The sequence below is a fragment of the Aythya fuligula genome, chromosome 3 (genome assembly GCF_009819795.1).
Source record: "Aythya fuligula isolate bAytFul2 chromosome 3, bAytFul2.pri, whole genome shotgun sequence".
Lineage (NCBI taxonomy): Eukaryota > Metazoa > Chordata > Aves > Anseriformes > Anatidae > Aythya > Aythya fuligula.
This window is the reverse complement of record NC_045561.1, coordinates 53,624,194-53,645,015: the sequence shown is the minus strand read 5'-3', so window position 1 is coordinate 53,645,015 and position 20,822 is coordinate 53,624,194. Positions and strand designations below refer to the sequence as shown.

General features: G+C 40.4%; 1 protein-coding gene across 1 annotated transcript in view; it reads right to left on the bottom strand.

Annotated features, from left to right (window-relative positions):
- TIAM2 (TIAM Rac1 associated GEF 2) overlaps positions 1 to 19,051 on the bottom strand; it is an 89,578-nt gene extending 70,527 nt beyond the window's left edge. The window contains exons 1-5 of the mRNA XM_032185499.1: positions 18,987 to 19,051; positions 16,740 to 17,942; positions 10,290 to 10,725; positions 5,114 to 5,286; positions 3,845 to 4,069 (exon numbers count right to left, since the gene is read on the bottom strand). Of these exons, the coding sequence (XP_032041390.1) occupies positions 3,845 to 4,069; positions 5,114 to 5,286; positions 10,290 to 10,725; positions 16,740 to 17,936 (2,031 nt within the window). The 5' untranslated portion in view covers positions 17,937 to 17,942; positions 18,987 to 19,051. The remainder of the gene's footprint in view (positions 1 to 3,844; positions 4,070 to 5,113; positions 5,287 to 10,289; positions 10,726 to 16,739; positions 17,943 to 18,986) is intronic.
- Between the last annotated feature and the right edge of the window lie 1,771 nt (positions 19,052 to 20,822).

Sequence of the window (20,822 nt, the reverse complement as noted above, 5' to 3'; positions counted from 1 at the left end):
ACTATTTTGTTAAAAAAGCTCCAAATAAATGCTAATAATCCCTTTTGCTAACTTCAATGGCAGTTAGACAGGGCTCCATATTCACAGCAAACACTGTGATTTTTCTACCAGGTTAAACAGCTAGGTAAGCTAACGTTTTTTTTTTTTTAAAGACAGACTCCATGGGCTTTGAAATCATTCTCAGTGCCATGGGATTTTCCAACTTGCTACCTTTTGTCTTACTCTCTTTGTCTTGCAGGAGAAGTCACACCCTGGATAACAGCACTACCACCAACATATTTATTGCATACAGTAATATAAACATACATGGTCATGGTTCGCACAGGCAGACTTGGGATTTCCAGCCACGTGGCCAGTGGCCTAGTGGGAGTAGTTACTGTATGTACACTGCTTTCACTGATCTCTTCTAAACTGCCCAACAATACTGATTGCTATACAAATGGCTGCCACTTTCTCATACACTGCTCTTAAGTCTATTATTATACTGGAACAGTGAGCCTGGAAGGAGGGAATTCCTGATCTAGGCTGCAAGGCTGAAGACATTTCTTAACCAGTTTGATAGCATCATGTTTATAAAACAGTCGTTTCTCTAGAGAATAAACCTTTTCATTCTAAATTTTTTTTGCCAGCCTGCAAATCCACCCACTTGCTGGACACCAAATAAAAGAAACACGTGCGTACATTTACGTACATAGAGCAATTTTAGAAGTCCACATTTCCTTACTGCAACTGCCTTTCAGGTGATTGTAACTGAAACTAGAAAAGGTTTTGCATACTTGTAAAGCCTTGTGAATTACTAAGTCTTCAGCAGAGAAGTACTGGTTTTAAATCAATACAGATGTGAAAGAAAATAGAAACGTAGGGTTGTGTGGTTGTTTTTTTGAGGAAGAGGAAGGAAAGAGAGAAAGGATTTAGAAATCACAATTTCTGATATAATTCCCCAGAGAAAATAAATATTGTGCCTCATCTTTTTACACAAAAACCACCATCGTCCCTCTGAAGTCAATCATATTATTTCCTCTGACTTCCCAAAACATATCACTAGTAAAGTTATCTTGAACAGGATGTATACAATATGCTTCAGTCATAACTCCTACATGATTGAAAACACCACCAAACTTAGAGGAAACAAACCCAAGAATTTATATCCCTTTTGCTTCTAAATGTAGGCAAAAGACAACTAAACAACCACAGCTCTAAACAACTGAGCTACATATATGCAAACTTCTCCCTCAGGAATAATGCTTTTTCAAAACTGTTAGCTTAGTAAGTATATAACTTACTTACTAATTATATCAAGATTTTTTTGTTGTTTGTTTTCAAAAAACCATCCCTGAGACATTAAATCAAAAGATTAGGAAACCAAGTTATCTACTGACTTTTCTCTAAAATGACTTTGCCAACAAACCTTCAGCAATTGTAAGGAGAGATTTTAAAGAGATCAAAGGCTTCAAGAATGGACAAAATGCTCATTATAAATTTATTGTTTGCTAATGAGTGGATGCTTGCAAACAATCCATCTCACTCTTTGTCTAACTGCTTTGCCCCCAATCAATGTTTTGCGAAATTAACACCCAGAAGATTAGCAGGAATAAATGTTCTGCAGCCCTAGTGATGGATTGCAGTTATAGCAGAATGCAGCCAACTTCTTCCAAGGACTGAACTGGAAAACAATGGCAGTTGTTCAAGGACAGAACATATAATTAGCAGAAATTAAGAGACCATCATTAATACTGTTCAGCTGACTCCAAATAAACTACTAGCATCAGTACGTTGTGGGTGGGCAAATTAAGCTGCTATACATAAGGATTTTTCTTCAGTGCGTCACATATGATGGGCCATATTAACCACTATAGCATCTCTAGAAATCTGTATATACTTATAGATCTCAAAACCTACAGCAATTAAAGGATGCCTAGTTCATCCTCCATTCAGATCACTGGGCTCTGGGCCATAAAACAAAGTGACATGGAAATTATGAACACTCTAAGAACTTATGAACTCTTATGAACACCACATATCCCTACACACACCTGCATACCTTCTGAACTCTGCTCATATCGCTTCAGACTGAAGCGTTCTACAAAGAGCTTGATAATGAAGTCAGTATCAGTCAGTCTGCCCTTGGTCAAGTTCAAACCAGTAAAATAAGAATTGTAAATAACACAAGCATCAACTTCATGAAAGTAAGTGTTTCACCAACCAAAGTAACCATAATTATGCTGTATGGAATCAAAGGAAACAAACTCTGGTTGCTACCCAAGAGTCCTTAATGTGCAGCTTGAAGTAATGCTAGAGAAATAGCTACTCTGACTGAGAGGCAGAGCTACTCAAATGATCTAAAATTATCAGATGTCTTTTGTTAATGGCCTAATAAAATCAAAGATACAGCAACTTCAATCCACAAACCTATTAGGCTGAACTACTAGACAAGCTTAGTACACAGAAGAGGCCCTGGGCAGTGAAGCCTTTGCCCAGACACTGAGCATGCATAATTGAAGCATCGTGTGACAGTTGCTGCCTGCAAATCTGTGAGCATGGACAAGATGTCAAAATCTCAAAACGTACTTCCATAAGGTATCACTGGAGGGATTCCTGGTTCTCTTGCTGGAACTGGGAGCAGAGTAAGGCTTCATGTCTTATGCACCACTGCACAGACAATAACGTAACTGTTTTAACTGAAGAACAGTTTTAGCTGTTCATCAATCTGCCTGGTCTTAAGCATGGCTTGGCTGGAATCCCAAGACACACACAGACCAAGAAAACTAAATTTCAAGGGGGAAAGAGGGGCTCCAGTTTTCATTTTAGAAACAAACTTTAGTGGTGAACCTTCCTCAGCACTAAGCTGCTGCTTTAGCCAAGATTCAAGTATTCCTAACACCATCATACAAAACTGTGATCAGAATAACACATTAGGCATCCAAAAGCTATTTACAGGGGGAGGCACCTTATGATTCAGCTCAATTCCTGCTGCAGTGAAACAAAATTAGCCTGGTTACAAGCTTGGATGAAAACATTTTTGTCTGTTCCAGCCACAGGTGAAGGTTTTGGCTGGAAGGCATTAGTTCTCCCAAGCTAAGCACCAATTGTCCTGGGCTTACACAGAGACAAATGATTCCCAGTACACAACCAGAGAGTGTTACAAGAAGTGCTGTTAGTGACTAGCTGCACCCCTTTCCTTTGAATTGATACTGGAATATTGCTCCAGAGACTGCCAGTGGTATTATTGGAGGAGCTTTTCTCCCCCAGGATGGAAAGCTCTGATCTTGACTTCTGGTTCTCATTTAGACACCTCTGGGGCTATTTAAGAACCCAGAGGATCTCTGACCTTTTAGTCATGGCTAAATTTCAACTGAAGCACGTTGTTTTGTCTGCCATAGTCCTTCCAATTTCATTTGGATAAAGCACACTTCACATCCCATCTAAAGGTGTCAAAAGGTATTGCTATGTACCTATACTAAAATCTTTACATTTTTTCATGAAGATGCTAGATATCTGTGGTATGCTACATAACATCCAGAATTATTAATAGCTCAGGCATATCATAAACAGAGAGGTGAAAATTAAATACATTTTTTCTGGAAGTGAAAAGAAATAGCTTTGTGCTCATAAAACAGACCGATCTGATCCTCAGCTTTGAGTGCTGGCCTACTCCATGAGCTGCTCTAGATTGTTGTAGAAACCTGGCAATAGTTATGAATACCATACCATGCCAGCTATGCCCAAGACAATTGCTCTCAGGCCTAGAAAGCATCAATAGTAGGGGGCCAAAGCAAGGAATGGCGATAAATATGCTACTGCAGTAATAGTCTGTAGCAGAAACAAACCGTGCTGTTTCCAATACCTGATTCTCTATGGCCTTCCTGTTTTTTGGATCACTAACAATTGAGAGCTGCAACTCTGCCATCTTTTTCATCTTACTGTCCATGTCAATCTTCTGGAAGAGACTCTTGGTCTGATTTTTCAGCAGCCGAATGGTGTCCTCTTTCCCAAGCTTCTTCGCAAAGAGGGAAGCACAGGCTGAATGTATGGCAGTAACCCAGTTTTCCAGATCTGTCTGGCTTGTCGCCTGTGAACAAACCAGAGGTGCAACATTACGACCAGACAAGAGAAAATCAAAATGAATCTGCAACTCTAGGATGCAAATTGCTTGACAGGTTCACTGAGATCTCAAGCACTTTATCTCAAAACTTCTCAAGTAAGGTTTTACCTTTAAAACTATGCAAAATAAAGGAACTGTGAGTTTTTTTCTGCACTGTCATAACTTGTCCCCAGCCTTCAGCTTCTGCTTCTTAGACCTTCAAGGTCTGAGGGCTCTTGTGGGAGTGCAACAGAGCTCACGAGCTGTGGACAAGATGTGACTTGCATCCTCTATCCCTCCAATTAATTAAGGTGAAAACCAACACATTTCAAAGATAAACCTCCTGTTGTGGAGGTAACATAGCAACAGGGATGATTTTAAAAGTAAGGTCTGAGGAGAGGTGTTTGCTTACTTAAAAAATGCCAAATTAGTGGAACACAGCATAGCAAGGCAAGGAGAATACATCTGCACAAAGTGTCTCCAGAGATATTTACAAGTGTGCCTATGAATCAACATGTTTTTATGTAGGCGGTTCCACATAATACTGTTCTTTATTAACATTTCCAGTGCTGCAGTTAAGCAGCCAAGGTCTTTAGACTATTTTTAACCTTATTTTGAATGTCTCACTCAAGTAAACTCTCTGAAGCCAGCAGACTTAGGGTTGAGTCCATTATTCTGTAAAGGCAGAATGCTGACAGACCTGAAGCCATTTGATAACACAGCTGATTTTCTGGAAGCTTGTGACAACTAGGGATCAGAAGTGTCTTGCTTATTTGTGATCTCTGTTCTCTCTGTTTCTGAATAGTAATTGTCTGAGACAACTGGTGTAATACCATATACCTGAAGTCATATCATACACTTAAATCAATATTATAGTAGTGTACTCTAATAGTGTAACTATATTATTAATTTTAAGTCACAGGTACAGACGTGATGTGTGCATGTGTATGCATATACATAGTCACACACATGCACGTGCATACTCACAGACACATCCTAAAACGGAAACAATCACAGTATGCATGCTGTTACCTGAAACAGGTAGACATCTCCAAAAGAATTGCTGAGACAGAACACGTTTTCTTTCTTGGGGTGCTCTGGAACAGACTGTACTATACTGTCTTCTGCAAACAGGGCGTATCGAGGCAAACTGCTCTGCTCCATCGAATTCCTTCCATAGGTCTCATAGAACAGCAGAGTACAACCTTTGTAGTTCAGAGGGACAAAAAATGTAAAGAGAAAATAAGTTGGATGTCCCATTCAAGTTCTCTTACATTAATATTTCTGTGAATTAAAATTCCCAATGACAGGGAATGTTAGTTACCCTCTTTTGAGCTAGAAAAATAAGGAGGATCTTCTAAGCTGGGAAACAGGAGAAGTTAATGTTGAATTTGCCAATGAAAAGTTAGAACAGAAATCTAATAGAGATGTAACAAAAATGCAGGACTGAAGAAAAAACAAAACAAAACAAAACAAAACAAAACAAAACACCAGGATAGCTCAGTAAACTCAGGCTATTAAAATATTTAAGCATGTAGAAAAATTCCTGCTTAGTTAAATCAGCTTTTGTGTTCTGTTATTATTTAAGGGAACCAACTCTCAACAGTTGTTAAAGGAATCTTTGTAGAAACATTTGTCTTCCAAAAACATGCTAAGTGAATAAACTTCTCAAATTTAAACTGGGCTTCCTTCGCAAACTGGGGATTTAGACTATGAACATTACCTGGATAATTTAAAACAGTTTAAAAGGGTTGAGTTTGATCATGTTCAGTCTCATAGATGGTATAATATGTAAGATATGAGACTTGCATCCACAAAGTAAATTTCATCCTTGACGACAACAATCAGAGATGCAACAAGAGAAACAACTTCTGGAGGACAGCAGAGCAGCCTTGAACCCAGTTCCCAAAAGTACGATGACATTGCTTTTGGCAATGAAGCTCACTTAACAGGGGCCTGTCTCTCCTACATCCCTTGTCAGCCATTCATTCCTGCCTCATGTTGCAACCTACTGTCCTCTGAGATGTGTTGATTTACCTGCTGATGGAAGTCATAGTCTGAAGTGTATACTAAAATCATCTATTTAAAAATTATCTTGTATTTCTGAAGAATTTCATAGCCTATTTATGCATCTAGAAAAAAGATGTAAATACAGCTCACTTCCATACCTGGGAAACAGCAGCTGAAAAATAGATTTTATTTATGATTCAATTTGATTTCTTTATTTTTAAGTAATAAAAACGATTTGATTTTATATATTTATTTTAATTCATAAGATTGATTAATTACTGTGACTGGATGTTTAACCTGGAAGAAGTAAGAGCAGATGTTATAAATACAAAACAAAACTGAGGATAACCTAAGCAGTTAGGAAAAATCTGAGGTTGGTGGTAGACTCCAGCAACTATATTCTTCTCCAAAAGATATGCTTGAATTCATTCAGGAATTAATTTAGGGAAGACCTACGGCCACATTACACAGTGAGTCAGAGTAAATGATTGCAATGGTCCCCTAGGGACCAGAAATCCATGAATACATTACTGTTGTAACCCCTATACATATTCAGTAGAAGACTTGAAACTCAGCCAATACAAGGATTGAGTTTGCTAGGGCTACACCATTGTTATTTCTCTGGTCTGCTTTTTCTTGTTGTTGTTTTTCCTTCAAATTGAAGAGGCAGCACAACACAAGGCAACACCAAAACTTAAACAAATATACCTAGGCAGTGTGTATGCATGGAATGTTGTAAAACCTGCAAAATATAAATGTTCCTTTTCTACACACATTTAAAATTGTTAGGTAAAAGCAGACATCAGCCTTTATTCTAATTCTCTAACATTTACACATAACACTGCATTAAAAGTCTCAAACACATCACTCAAATTCATGAAATTTTGAGGTGAAGATTACTCAAAAGTTAGATTTGAAATCAGAACCAAAATCAGGAGGTTTTTTTGGACTCTTCTGTCTGATTAAGGGGAACAATGGGCTGGCTAGAGTTTGTGGAGCACATTTGCTGTGAAAAGTTATGTGCTTGAGTCCACTCTTCCTCTTGTGGCCCAAATCTACAGCATATGAAAAGAGAAAGTCAGTCAGATGGATCTCTTCACATTCTCCATCACCAGTGTATGTAAAGCAGTTATACGAAAAAAAGGAAATATTTATTAGAGGTTACTGACCGAGTCAGTTGACAACGGAAAAATTTTCAAGGGAAGGCATCAAATAAACCCAATTGCCTGTGCGTTATTTAATTGCAGCTTTTCCTATTGCTGTCTAGAGTGTCTGGTAGAATATTTAGAAGAGTAGATCCTATAGAGTTGGTCCTACCCTTTCCCCTTACCCATCCTCACTTGCTCTCCTTTATGATACAGAGACAGTTGGAGATCTCTGCAGTAGGAAAAGAAGGATATGGTTTGTTACACTGCATATCAGATGTAGGAATTCTGTAGTCATTTCAACATAATAGTGCAAACAAAACCAGTAAACCAAGTCTTCTGCACTCTTCAGCAACAACACTGTACAACCACTTCCACTTCTGCATTTCAGGAAAAAGCAAATAAAATTCTATTTAAAACTTCAGTATTTCCCTTACGTGTTATCAGAAAGGTAACTAAAGTTATGTTGATTTTTATCCTGATAGTTTACATGTACAAAACCAAACAAATGAGTACATAATAGATGAAGAGCATGAACATGTGTTTAGGTGTATGGCACCCCAGATATATCTTTGGGTCAAGCCAAGTGATCGCTAGCAGTAAGTAGTTTCATGAACTCTGACAGAGTTCTAAGATTGATTATAGCCCAAGTATTTTGATCAAAATGTGAAATGAGGGGGGAATTCGAAAGCAATTTCCTTCATTAAAATAAATTAATTGGACAAGACAGATGGGAAAGAGAGTTCCTCATGTTAAAGGGTTACTAATCAAGCTCGGGTCCTGATCGCCCTGAAAGTGGAGCAAAGGCCTCAGGACATGTATACTTTTAAGTCTGGCAGGTAACCAGATGGTTATAAGCCTTCTGCATATTTATAATTAAACACATCTCACCAGAGTGCAAAGAAACATGCTGTTCTCCATTTGCATATGTGGCTATTTTAAGTCATATTTTAAAATATCTTGGCTATTTAAATTTCCAGAACAAATTAAATACAAACTTATTCAAAATCCTGTATAAGGAAGAACTAAAGCAAGTGCCTTGATCTTGATACAGCATATTACAAAAACAGAACTACGCCTTGATATCCAGACAGGCGAGTTTATTTTGGCATCAGAACTCTCTACAGGACAATAAAGGTATGAGATCAAGGAAATTAGGAATGTATATTTAAAACAGCAAACAAAGCGGAGGAGATCCTGTACCACTAATACCATATCACTCGTATGACACAGAAAGCATTATATTTAATACTTCTTATAATGTTAGAAGTTAATAAACCTTTTACAAATAATTTTATTATTTTCTTTCTATGGCTGGGTAGATTCAGCTAACAAGAAGGGATGTGACTTGTTCAAGGTCACCAGTAAGTCAATTTCAAATCAGAGAACTGAAAACAAAGCACCAGACCTCCTACTCAGAGCACCATAGCTTCATTATCCCCAAAATGTATGGACTACTAGTATATAACATATCTTACAGTTTAGGCATTTGGCAGGATTGTTAAGAAACTACTTGAATTTTAGAGGAGGCAGATCAAACTCACATTCACACTCCATAACACAAACACATACAATAAAAGGGTGGCATTCAGATATTGTTTTTCCTTTTGTATATACTGCTTGTAAGCATGAATCATGCTATCTGATGATCTGGATAAGTGATTTAAACTGTTAAGACTGCCTACATTTTGATCCTTTGATAACAGGTCTCTGAATTATTAGGCAGAATTGCTACATTCTTGCAAGTTTGCTTCTTTTAAATCAGCACTATCAAGGGTAACATTCTCAGCACTTGCTGTTTGCTGTTCATTTTTCTTCAGGTCTACACCCATGCAGAATTTTGAAAAGGGCAACCTGTGGGAAAGTTGTTATTTTCTCTCCTCCAGTCCCAGATATGCTAGGAAATTATTAAGTTTGATCATTTCCTTACTCATTAACTTAGCATTATATTTACTGAAAGGCAAATCCTTTGGATGCAGTTCAAAAAAAAAGGGCGGGGGGAGAAAAAAAAAAAAAAAAAAAAAAAAAGCTTATGAACTCAGCCGTTAAATTCCTCTTCCTCCCCACAATAGATGTTATTTTCCTTCTCACACTTCCTGACACCTATCCACTTCTTGTGGCACACCTACCTGCTCTATTACTCTGAGCCATCAACGTGTGCTGTTGGCGTAGGGCTAAACACAGTAATCACACAGCAGCCCACTGGCAGCAGCCTCTGTTAAGTGGATTGCCTTCCCACAGGGCTGTTTCATGACAGGGGAAGGTGGGGGAGATGGGAAAGCAGGCATGCTGAAAGGCAAAATTTGCCTGGCAATATTGGGATCAGGTCATGTGAAAGACCATCCATGGCAAAAGGGAAACTGGTGAGTGCTCGGAGTGGCCTCGGGAGCCAGCGCCCCACACTAAGCCCAGGGTGCTGCAGGCTTTCTCCTGCCGCTACTGCTTCTGCCCTGAATGGGACCTCTGTAGGGCAATGCTTTTCTGTGCAAATGACTCAGCATGGAGGCACTGACCTCTTCATTATGTTGCCACCTGATGCTCTGGCAACAAACCGACTGTTTTTACGGTAACTTTTAATTTTAATTTTACAATTAAACTGTATAGCAGAGACAGGGAAACAGCGTGCCTGTTCCAGGGATTCAGGCACCAGGGGCTTTCTGATCCTTGAATTTTGACTTCCCTTGATATACTTCTACCTGCATGTAAGTTATATGTTATGTATTTTTATCTGTTTCAGTTCAGTTTGGTCTTTGACCTCCAAATATCCCAAAATATCCAAAGAACACCTAATTCTGTGTGAGTACAGAAACTGGGAAGTCAGATGAAACAATTCCCACTACGGTAGTAAATGCAAGGCTGCACATGCAATACAAAGCACATGAGCAGCACCTCTATTTAGCAGGCTGATTTGGCACACGCTCCACTTTAAGCATGAGGGTAGACAGCATAAAGTTACTGGAACTGCTAATAGGACCCGTCATGCATGAAAAGCTGCGGAAACCCAATGGAAACAATTGCTGCTGCCAAGCCAGAGGAGCAACACAGCACTTTACCTTTGAGCGTTACCCAGTACTGCTTCCACTTTCGCCGTGTGACCAGCTCCAGCTTCTTCTCTTTCTGCAGGGTTACCAGTGGTTTGAAGAACAGCCACCCTGCCTTGCGCACCACTCCTTGCTCCTTCTCATACAACAAATCCAGCTGCTCCAACGAGCTGAGGGACTCGCTGCTGGAGTCCTCTGTTTCCGAGGAAGTCTCAGTGTTCTCCAGGTTTGTCCTGCTCATCTCCAGCTCCCGCATGAAGTTTTCATAAATGTTCTGCCTCAGGGCATCGCTGCTGACCGCATTGGTAGACTCGCTTCTCTGGGACAGGACGTGGCTGGAGCCGGGTGACCACAGCAAAGCAGAGAGCTGTGATGGTGCCAGCGTGTCTGTGCTAAAGTTGTCCATTCTGCTGTCAAAGTATTCACTCCCATCTTTACATTTTGGCTCCTGTGCATAAAAGGAAATTGCCAGCAATCAGTCACCAGAACTCAAAGTAAAGACACACCTCGTTTGGCATTTAAATTTGTTGCGTGTTTAGCCACAGTCAATTCCTTCCTCAAAGGCTACCTTTTCACAATGACATCACAGCCTTTATTTACCTCGGCAGCCACTGCCACCACCTCTGCTCACTCAGCAAACCCCCATTAAAGCCTCACCACTAAGTCAACCAGCCTTGGCAACTCAGACCAGGTTGCATGGCAGCAAGAAGCCTCCAAATTCAGTGGTAACTACTGGGGCTGCTGCTTTCTGAAACCAGATGGGCTCCAGGCAACAGCAGACCTGCCGTCAAGGCTTTCCTTGTTTCTCCACATGAAACTGCCACTTACATGCCTGCCAAGCGGGAACAATGCCATGTCAAGTTGCTTTATTATTACAGGGCTTTCGATACTTTGCTGACACTGTTCATGCAAGGCAGCTACCTTTACCTTCAGCACAGCTTGGCTGATTTTACCTCTGCTTTCTCTCTGTTATACAAACTCTGCACAACCAACACAAAAAAGGTCAAAAGTTGAAAATATTTTAAGCCTGTTAGCATTGACCAACTGACAAAAATCTAACCTAACAGAAGATGCAATTAAAAAAAAAAAAAAAAAGACAGACAGGCTTGCTGACTGGCAGGAATCCAGTTTCCAGACTGCAGAGGTGTATGTTTTCTGACTTGCTGGAAACCCCACAAGAGCTTGACTGTCTCATCAGGCACCCATGGGCCTTTCCCCTAATTGCATTGTGCAATTTCATCCCTGCATCGAGAGGGCCGGCCAACTTAATTTGAAATACCCAGGCCTGGTGATACGTTGTGCATGACTTCAGCTGTACCTTGTGATATGACTGCTAATATATGCCCAGATCCTGCTGCCGCTTGTCGAAATGAGACCGAGTTGGCAGCTTGGGTCTTGCCTGGCTAAGGCCTTGCCCAGCAACGAGCTGTCCGCTCCCACCTCTCCCAGGCTCCAGAGATGGCCGAGGGGTTCATACCTGGAGTAAACCCCCTGGTGAGAGCCATACCGTACATCACAAGAGGCCACTTGTTGTCTTTCCTACTTGTGTGTTACTGATGCTATTTAAAAGCAAATGAGATCTAAGAGCATATAGCACAAAAAGTCCAGTGCCTTTTGCTGTAGAGAAAATTTAGGATTGTTGCTTGGAATGTATGAGGGAAGAGAAAACAAGAGATGACTACAAAGAATCAAAACAGCAAAGCTATTAACCTTCAGTAAAAATAGAGCTATTATACTTTCAGGCTGTCTCTATAGTAGCATTTATTTGCTCACAGATTTCTGCACACAGATAAAGTAAATAAACCTTGGTCTCCTGTGAGTTGCTCTCACCAGCAGCTTTGAAAGCAACTACTTTTTTATTTCTTTGCTTCCTACTCAATGCTCCTCCGAACTGCAGAGCAAAAGCAGTGCCGTGTTTTGATGGTATAATGGCCTTCAGCACACAGCCAGGAGCCACAGCGAGCTCACGTGCAGGTGCAAGTGTCACAGGGCAAGCCACTTCTCAAGCAGCAGGACACTGCCGGTAGTGGCCTCCCAAATACCATGCTCAGTTGAAAACTATCACCCGTTATGGTACAGTTAGTTTCTCGTTATGGTGCAGTCTGGCTTCTCTGATCACCCTGCCTGGCCACAAGGATGGAATTGTTACAGTAAGGCAGCACCTCTCACAAACTTTGTGGTGTAGTTTTCATCAACGCTCTTGGAGAGTAGCTCGCTGAACATCAGCAGTTTTGCTTTTTAGACAATGATGCCAAATGTGCCTACAGGAAAAAAACTAAAATTCAATGAATGGGAATGCATTTTCTAATATATACAGCTTGAAAAGATACAGACTTCCAGTCAGTGGGGCCTGTGAGAACAGATGAATAAATCTAAGGCATCAATGACAGTAAACAATTTTCCACAGGCAAGCTGAGACTGTTTGAAGAAAGGGGGAATCACATATGTAATGTGTTTATGCCCACAAAACGACTGTACAAGATGGATCACACAACTGCACTGGCCATGTGCAGTTCTGTGGGAAACGGGAAGCTTTCTCCACCCTCTTTTTAATTACTGTCACTGAACATGTGTGCCAAAATTCTGTATTTTAATTGTTTGACTATTCTCCAGAAACTGACAGAGTACTCCAGAAAGCATTAGCATACAGTTTATGGAACATATTCTATTTCTTTCAATCCCAAATCACTAATAAGAAAAGCAAAGAAAGAAGCAGATATAAGAAGGTGACCTCTGTGAAGGGCCATTACTGGAACAGCACACAGGATATAACCTGCCCACCAGCACATCCTATGTTTTCTCAGAAAGGATCTAAAATGAATGAAACTTTGGGATTATACACACTTCACCATGACAACATCACTCATATTAGTTTTAAAAGAGCAGCACTGGCACAGTCACAGTCACAGTCACGCAGTCTCTGCTGATCCTCAGGGAGGCTGACACTGTAGCAGTATCTGGTCACTGCTGAAACATCCTGACCCAAACTGCTGTTGGGGGCGTTCACCCTGCCGGGTGAGTTTCTGCTCATTTTCAGTCTGTTGTATCTAGCAATGATAGAAAACTACCAGTGTATCTGCTCAGCTGTGTTCAAGCAGATCTCTCAATGTCTGAGATATATCCTGGAATAATTGCAGATAATGCAAAAGATAAAGCGGCTAACTAAGACACCAATTAGACAAAGTGACGCATTTAATAATTAGTTGTAAGGAACAGGGCAGGAAATAATGCAGGCTGTTAAATTCATTAGGACCCAAGCTGAAAGTGGGAACTAATACCTGTTTTCAAACCAAATAAAGAAGTTACCTCAATTCAGTTTTCTTTTAAATTCTCTTTATACCACCAAATTTCAGTGCTCTGTATTATAAAAGCCTTTACATTTCAGAAACAATTCTTATAAAGAGGCTACTTACTTAATTCAAGAACCTATCTGCACAGTTGTTTCTGGTGGCAGGATTTTAATTTTGCACAGAATAAACCTGTTCTCTCCATGTTATATAGACAGACACACGCACAGTTGCATATGGAGCTTACATGACCATCTTTAGCAGGGATGGTTGTGCAACAAGTCTGCCTAAGCTCTGTCCACATATCCATCCCACATGCCCCACTCACACCTTGATGCTGACATATACTGTGATAGAGCATCTCCTCAGTGCTGTTTCAGCCAAGATTAAATCTGTGAGGATGGGTCCTGCAGTAGACCACTAGTGACACAGAAAGGGAAGGCATTAGGATACCCTCCTGCAAAGAAAGCTGGGTGATGGCACAGAACAACTGCAAGCTTTTGGCGTGAGACCACTGTAAGAAAGGCAAACTCAGTTCCAGGATATATCAGATCAAGTCAAGCATAAGGATGCTTCCAGCTCACCAGACAGGGCACAGCCTAGGGCTCGTCCTGAATATCCCATATCCAAATCTAGTTATGAATGATTCAAAACAGGTGCAGGGAAAATGTGCCAGAATTAAAAGGAAACAGACTTCCTATCTTAAGACAGAGAACCACAGAGAGTCTGTATGACCCAGCAAAGGTGGTCCATAAGATACAATTTATCCCTTTAAATAAATGATAACACATTAAATAATAAGGAAGGATTACTAATGGACAACACCAGCATCAGAATGGAGTGGCCAGGAATATATTTAGTCTGCAAATTAGATGACGAATTCCAAGTATAAGAGGGTTTGGAAATGCTTTTCAAGCTGGGAGACAAATGTACCAGATTTTAAGCTGTAATTTGTTCACAGATATGAAGGAGATTATAGTCCGCTGCCTTTCCAATGGCAGGGGACTGACCTCAACACCCCAGACTGGCCTTGAGCCCCTGTGAAGCAAGAGGCTTGGCCAGCTGGAGGGCCCATCCACCTAGTGCTTAGGCCTGCTGATAGGGAAGTATTCCAGCTTTCACCTACACTCAGCCTAAGTGACTCAGCCAGTTATTAGTAATATAACGAGGAAGGGACACAGTGTTCAGAGCAAAGCACAGGGGCTGCAGTTTCCATGAAGAACTATTGACTGGGACTAACGAGCTGCCAGCAGAACCATGCATGGTACTTCTACACTTTTATGCCAAAGGAGCTGGTGAGTGTGTAATTGTCACCACACTACACCACAGCAGTCCCTAGAAAAGATCACAGGTTAATCACAGCATGTGATGCAGAAAGGAACTGACCAAACCTCATGGTGAAGGCAAAATCATAAATAATCTGCTGCCTGCTTTGTCTTACCTGTGGATACTTGTTTGATTAAAATCAGTGCCTATTTACTACACCTTTTTCTAAGAAATCATCATTTCTGGAGCTACGGCTGATTCCCTTCTATAAGAATCAAATTCCATTTTGATGCAATCTCACCAGCAGAATTTCCTCGCTGTGCCTGAAGTCAGCTCAGTGCGTAGTGAATTCAAGGCAGCTATGAATCCTGCACCACAAATACCATTCTGAAAATGTCATAGCTAAGTAATACATGGGAAAGGTCTGGGATGCAGAAATCATATGTAAAGCCTGGCTATAAAATCCAGAATAGCTACGGATGTCGAAATCAGTGAAGAATCCTGGCAGAAAGCGCTGAGGCCCACTTTATTGATTCCGGTTTTTCTGCCTTCTCTTTCACAGCTGAGTAAGAAGGTGAAAAGACAACATCTGATAAAATACATGAGCATCAACTCACAAAGAAGTGATTCAAATACATGGCTTTTATTTTCATCTTCCCGGTTCTGTAGCCCTTACCTAGGATTTATGCTGGCAAACCGTATAGTGACCTCATTTATAAGCCACTGGAGTTTTACACTGCAGTGACAGATGCCTCAAAGCAGGCACAATACCTGTCCAAATTTCCAATATGGGAGATGGCGTTTGCTTTACATGCCACAGAAGGATTGTTATATAATCTACTGCTTAGCTGCTGTCTAAATTGCAGAAGTTGGTGTTCCTCTTAATCTCTGCTTGCCTCTGAAGTAGCCAGCACCCTAATGTTGCTGAAAGGAAGCAGATCCTTCCTTTAGAGTAGCACACTGACTCTTTCTATATGAGAAACACTAGGGAAGATCTAAAAAAAAAAAAAAAAAAAAAAGGAAAGAAAATGTAGACTCTGTCCTCCAGCTCAACTTGTGAACTCACACATAGAAGTCCAGGCATAGCCTGGCATTTAATGAGCTGACTTGGGGGCCTACAACTAGAGATGAGAATTTCATTCTTGATCACAGGCATCCTAAATTCCTATTAATGGGATTAGCCTTAAATTCTTCTAAAGAAACATCCTTTCCCTCCCTCTTGCACTCCTCCTATCTCCTCCATACCACCAACTCCTGGCGAGCCAGATGGCAACTCAAGCTCCTCCATCTGGTGAGCTAAGCTCACACACAGGAAGGAGGAGGGCACCCCATGTAATACCTTCATGGGAGGTAGAGGCAGACCCAGCAAGTCTGGCCAGCGGTCTACAATTGCTCGCCTTGCTAGGGGTGGACCAACAGTGAAACCAAAGCCAGTGGTGAATCACACAATACAAATAGAGTATTTGCAAAGATATTTATAACATGCTATGTCTTGAATTTATTTCTACTGCTCCTTTCATGGTCTTTAAATAATATATGCTGATTTATAGTATGTCTATATTATATTTTTCATATCTGAAACAAAGAGGGCTTAAAAACTCCAAGTCACTTCATAAATAATCTAATAATTTCAAAAGCTAATTCACTGAGACATTAAGCTCAAATTAACTAAGACAATGCCCAAATACAAAGAGAGAATTTGCATACAAAAATGTACATCTTTTTGTTCTTGTTGCTGATACTTCACACAATTTCTGGGTTGGAATATTTCACAGAATTCCACAAACTAACAAAGGAAATTATAGTTAACTATTCTGGTAGAAAGGAAACATAATGCAATCATTACATTTATAGGAGGAATCTACAAACCAACTTCAAGACACTTAGTCTTGGGTTTATTTGTTCATACCTGCAACTTCCTTTTCTTCCTTGAGAGACTTCCAGTCCAGTCACTGATGCGTCGCATACGGCTTTTTAACGTATCCTTCTTGGATGCCTCCTCAGTGAGAGGCTTGGACTTTCTGCATGGGAGCGTGTAGGAGGAGTAATGCGCGGGACTTCCCTGCTCTACCCTGGAGGGAACATCAATGTCTGAGGCAAATGAGACACGATTGCTTAGACTGCCATGAGTGTCAATATACTCATCAGACAGCCTGATCCCAGGTGAAGGAGTGCTTTCCAAATTTGTATCCTTACAGAGATCTCGAAGTGAGGAAAGAGATGAACTTTGATTGAAGGTCTTCTTGTTGTCACTTGCTGGGAAACTGGCATGAATGCTTGTGTCCGGAGTGCTCCTGGTCAAATACGGACCATCCAACTCATTGATATCCCCGGCATTTCCCCAGAGAGAGTCGTACCATGAAGACTCAGAGCTTAGCGAACTTCCTTTGCTAGATCGAAGCCTTGAATCAGTAGGTGACAGACGATGACTTGAAGAACAGTCTGCACTGGAGTTCCTCCTGACATCAAGCAGGTTATTTGACTTAGACTCCAAGGTAGGCGAATACCTCAGCAGCTGGACCGGTCCACTGGACTCCTCAGTCGGTACTTTGTTGTTGCTACTGTTGTGGAATTCAACCCTCAAGCAACCGTCCAGCTTCCCCAGTGTTTTAATGAGAACTTTTGGACTCCTCCTGTCCTCTGATGGGGAGGTTGATGCAAGGCTCTCGTTCTTTCCATAGCAATTTAAAATGTGCCCATTGCATTCTCGGGATGCAGCATGATTACTTCCGGCTTGAAGGCCAATATAGTGGAAACCGTTATCAGGCAGAAACACTGCATTATTTCCTTGGCAGTAGTCCCCTGAGGGATTTGTCCTGTGCTTGGCATGGACACTGCCTTTAGAGACCTTCACTGCAGTGTCACTGAGTCTGGCTGAATAAGGCTGACTGCTCTTGAAGTGCGAAAGGCAACTTCTGGCAAGAGACCTCGACTTGTAGTTTGAGCCACTGTTGGTATGTCCCCATCCATGCAAGGAGCAAGACTTCTCATCTTTAGCATGAATGCTCCGAATTTTTAGAGAGCAAGGCTTCTGCTTGGCACCAGCTGTGGCAGCAGCATGATTTTTTGATCCCTGAAGACTGTATTGGCTTTCTGAATTCCCCATTTTCCACTAAATTAAGAAGAGTTTCATTAGAATCTTTGAACAGAAGACAAAGTGAAAAGTAGCAGACCATTATTATTCTCTACACAGGAAAGTGCATTTTTTAAAAATGATATGAAACAATTGTTTGAAAAAAAGACCATTAAATAGCCATTTACAACATCAAATTCATAATTGAATTTATTTTAGGGGCAGGCTAGGAAAGCCTATTCTCTGTATGGTTCATTACCCCTCTGTTATAAATCTGGAATCTAACTCCATTGAAATCATGTCAACACCTTTCTCCACCCACACCCTTGGCAACATCCTTTTCTTATAACTTACAAAACCTCTGGCTCCCAAGAACAATGGCATAATGAAAGGGAGACAGCAAGATAATCATTACTTAGATGTAAAGTGAACTGTACTTTCAGAGAAATCCCTTTTGCCAGGAGACAAGCAAACTGCAGTTTCAGCTTGACTGGCTTCTGTGCAACCAAGTGTTGCCTCAATAAACTTTTCAGCAAACCCCAGCTTTGTGTTTAAATGGAGTCAATCCAGGAGAAGGAAAAGAAAAAAAAAAAAAAGACTTCGTTAGTGAAAAGCCTCATCTTCCATTACAGCACAGAACTGCATTATGTTCTTTCAGCATGGGACAGTTTGGTAGTTCACTTACTAAAACACTCTTCAGCTTTTTACTGGATTTGCAGGGAATGACACACAGTGGAGTAGTCAAATCGCCAGAATGAGTTAAGTAAGATTTTGGACCTTCAAAAAGTGTACTCAAAAGTAAAAATGATCCTTCTGTTCTTTTTGTTACTTGGAATGAATCTCTACTCTTTGTAATTTACAAAAACAACATCAAAGCACATTTTCAATCAGCACTATGCCTCTTTGTCAGATCTCAGGCTGTCACTTTTAGGAGGATTTACTGTAGTTTCATCAAAATTTTGCCAAAATAAGCCTTTGTGATGACAGAATCTTATTTTCTAGAGTTTATATATATTTTAACATCCTAATTTCCAGCCCTTACCACTTTTAGCTAAAAAGAACTGTATTAAACAAGGAACATACCTGCAGGAACTCTCTTAAATGTGGATATGGTTATCAGTTAGCATGCTTCACATCGTCTTCGTGGCCAGCCACTACACTTGTCAAAAAAACAAGGTGGTGGTGTACACAGGCTCTCTAGAAAACACCAAAAAGACAAAAAATGGCTCTTAATCAAAGAAAACAAACTTTACTCAAGCTATAAGCAAAATGAATACAAAAAAAAAAAAAAAAAAAAAAAAAGCAGACAGGAGCAGAAACAGAATGGAGAATAACATTAATACTTGAACAATTGACACTGAATTAATACAATTAAGTCACTGGGTAAATGTTTGATTTTCTAAGTCTATCCTTTTCCCCTCTCATTGATGTATTACCGTGAACTCTGAGCACCCTCCATTTGGTTTTTGGAACACCAATTACAGATCACTGGACTGTGCAGTGATCCACAATTCAGACCAAATTGATCAGGGCATATTCTACAAGATCTGTTTATCTTTCCCTGTTCTACCTAAATTCCAGCTACAACCCCTACGGTGAAAGGCCACTGCACAACACACTCCACCAAGCACCCAAGCAAGCCCGCTCCTTAGGTTTGTTTGATTTTAAGCTAATCTGCCAGGCAAACACCAAGCACTGCGCATACCAACAGGTAGCAAGATCCAGGTTCTTCCTGGCCATCCAAACATATCAACTCTTCACTCAGCACACAGATACCATAACTCAAAAAGGATGGACAAAAGCCAAATTTCACAGAAGACAGCAGCTGTGCAGGGACTAAAATGTTCAATACAAGCTGTACAAGAGCTCAGGCTCAGTGTTGGAACATATATTTTAATTAGAAACCATTCTGAAAAAATACATTACCCGACAAAATATTATTTGCTGCATAAATTCAGTGGATATTGTTCATAATTTTTAGTTGAATAACTATCTAATTTAAACAGAGTTTTGCCCTTTTTGACTTGTTTTGTGGCATTTTTGTGGCATATTTGTGGCTCTTCATAAGAACCTTGCAGATATTTAAAAGAATTCACTAGTAACCTAGGTATTTTGTTACCTTACAGGTAACCAAAAGTAAAGGTTAGCAATGAAAATTAAAAATAGTCTCAACAGCAAGTTTAGAAAAATGTCAGGAAATAAATAACTTAGAAGAGATATATCCTTTTGGCTCATGTTAAAGATGCTACAGACCTACAAACACAAAACCATGGCTACTATCACAAAGATATTTGGCAAAAGAGGCCACAAATTTCAGTTTACTCTTGAAAACAAAGCGAAAGAAAGAATATGTTTAACTTGTTTACTCTCTAACAATTTGGAAGGTTGCTAGTTAGGACACCCGTACCTTGCAGGTTGGGTGTTCCTATGCTGCTAAGTGCACCCATTGATGTAAACAGTGTTAATGACATCAAATGTAACAAGCATCGAACAACAGAGACTTGAGATTGAAGGTAAACACAGGACAATACACAAGCTTCATGAAGTCCCAAACTTTTGAACAAATTGCAACCCCCACCCAGGAAAACTGCCTTCCTCAGTCAAGGAGGCGCCAACCACAAACAAGCACAAGTCTGCATTCACAATTCTTCATCTGGGAGCAAAAACTACATTCAACAAGGGGGCTTTGAGGGGCTTATATCTATTCATAAGGGAACACTGAACCCAGTTTGTCTAAAGAAACAGGCAAAAAGACCATCTGGTCTCCATAGCAATTGTGCAGTGGTTAGGTAATCCTTTTAACAGAGTGGGTAGCTAGCAAGCTGCTGTCATGAACCTCAGAAGATAGACAGTCAATTCTTCGAGCCTCGAGCTGCTGCTACAGCATCCATTGTACTCGTCTGATCCAATACACAGATC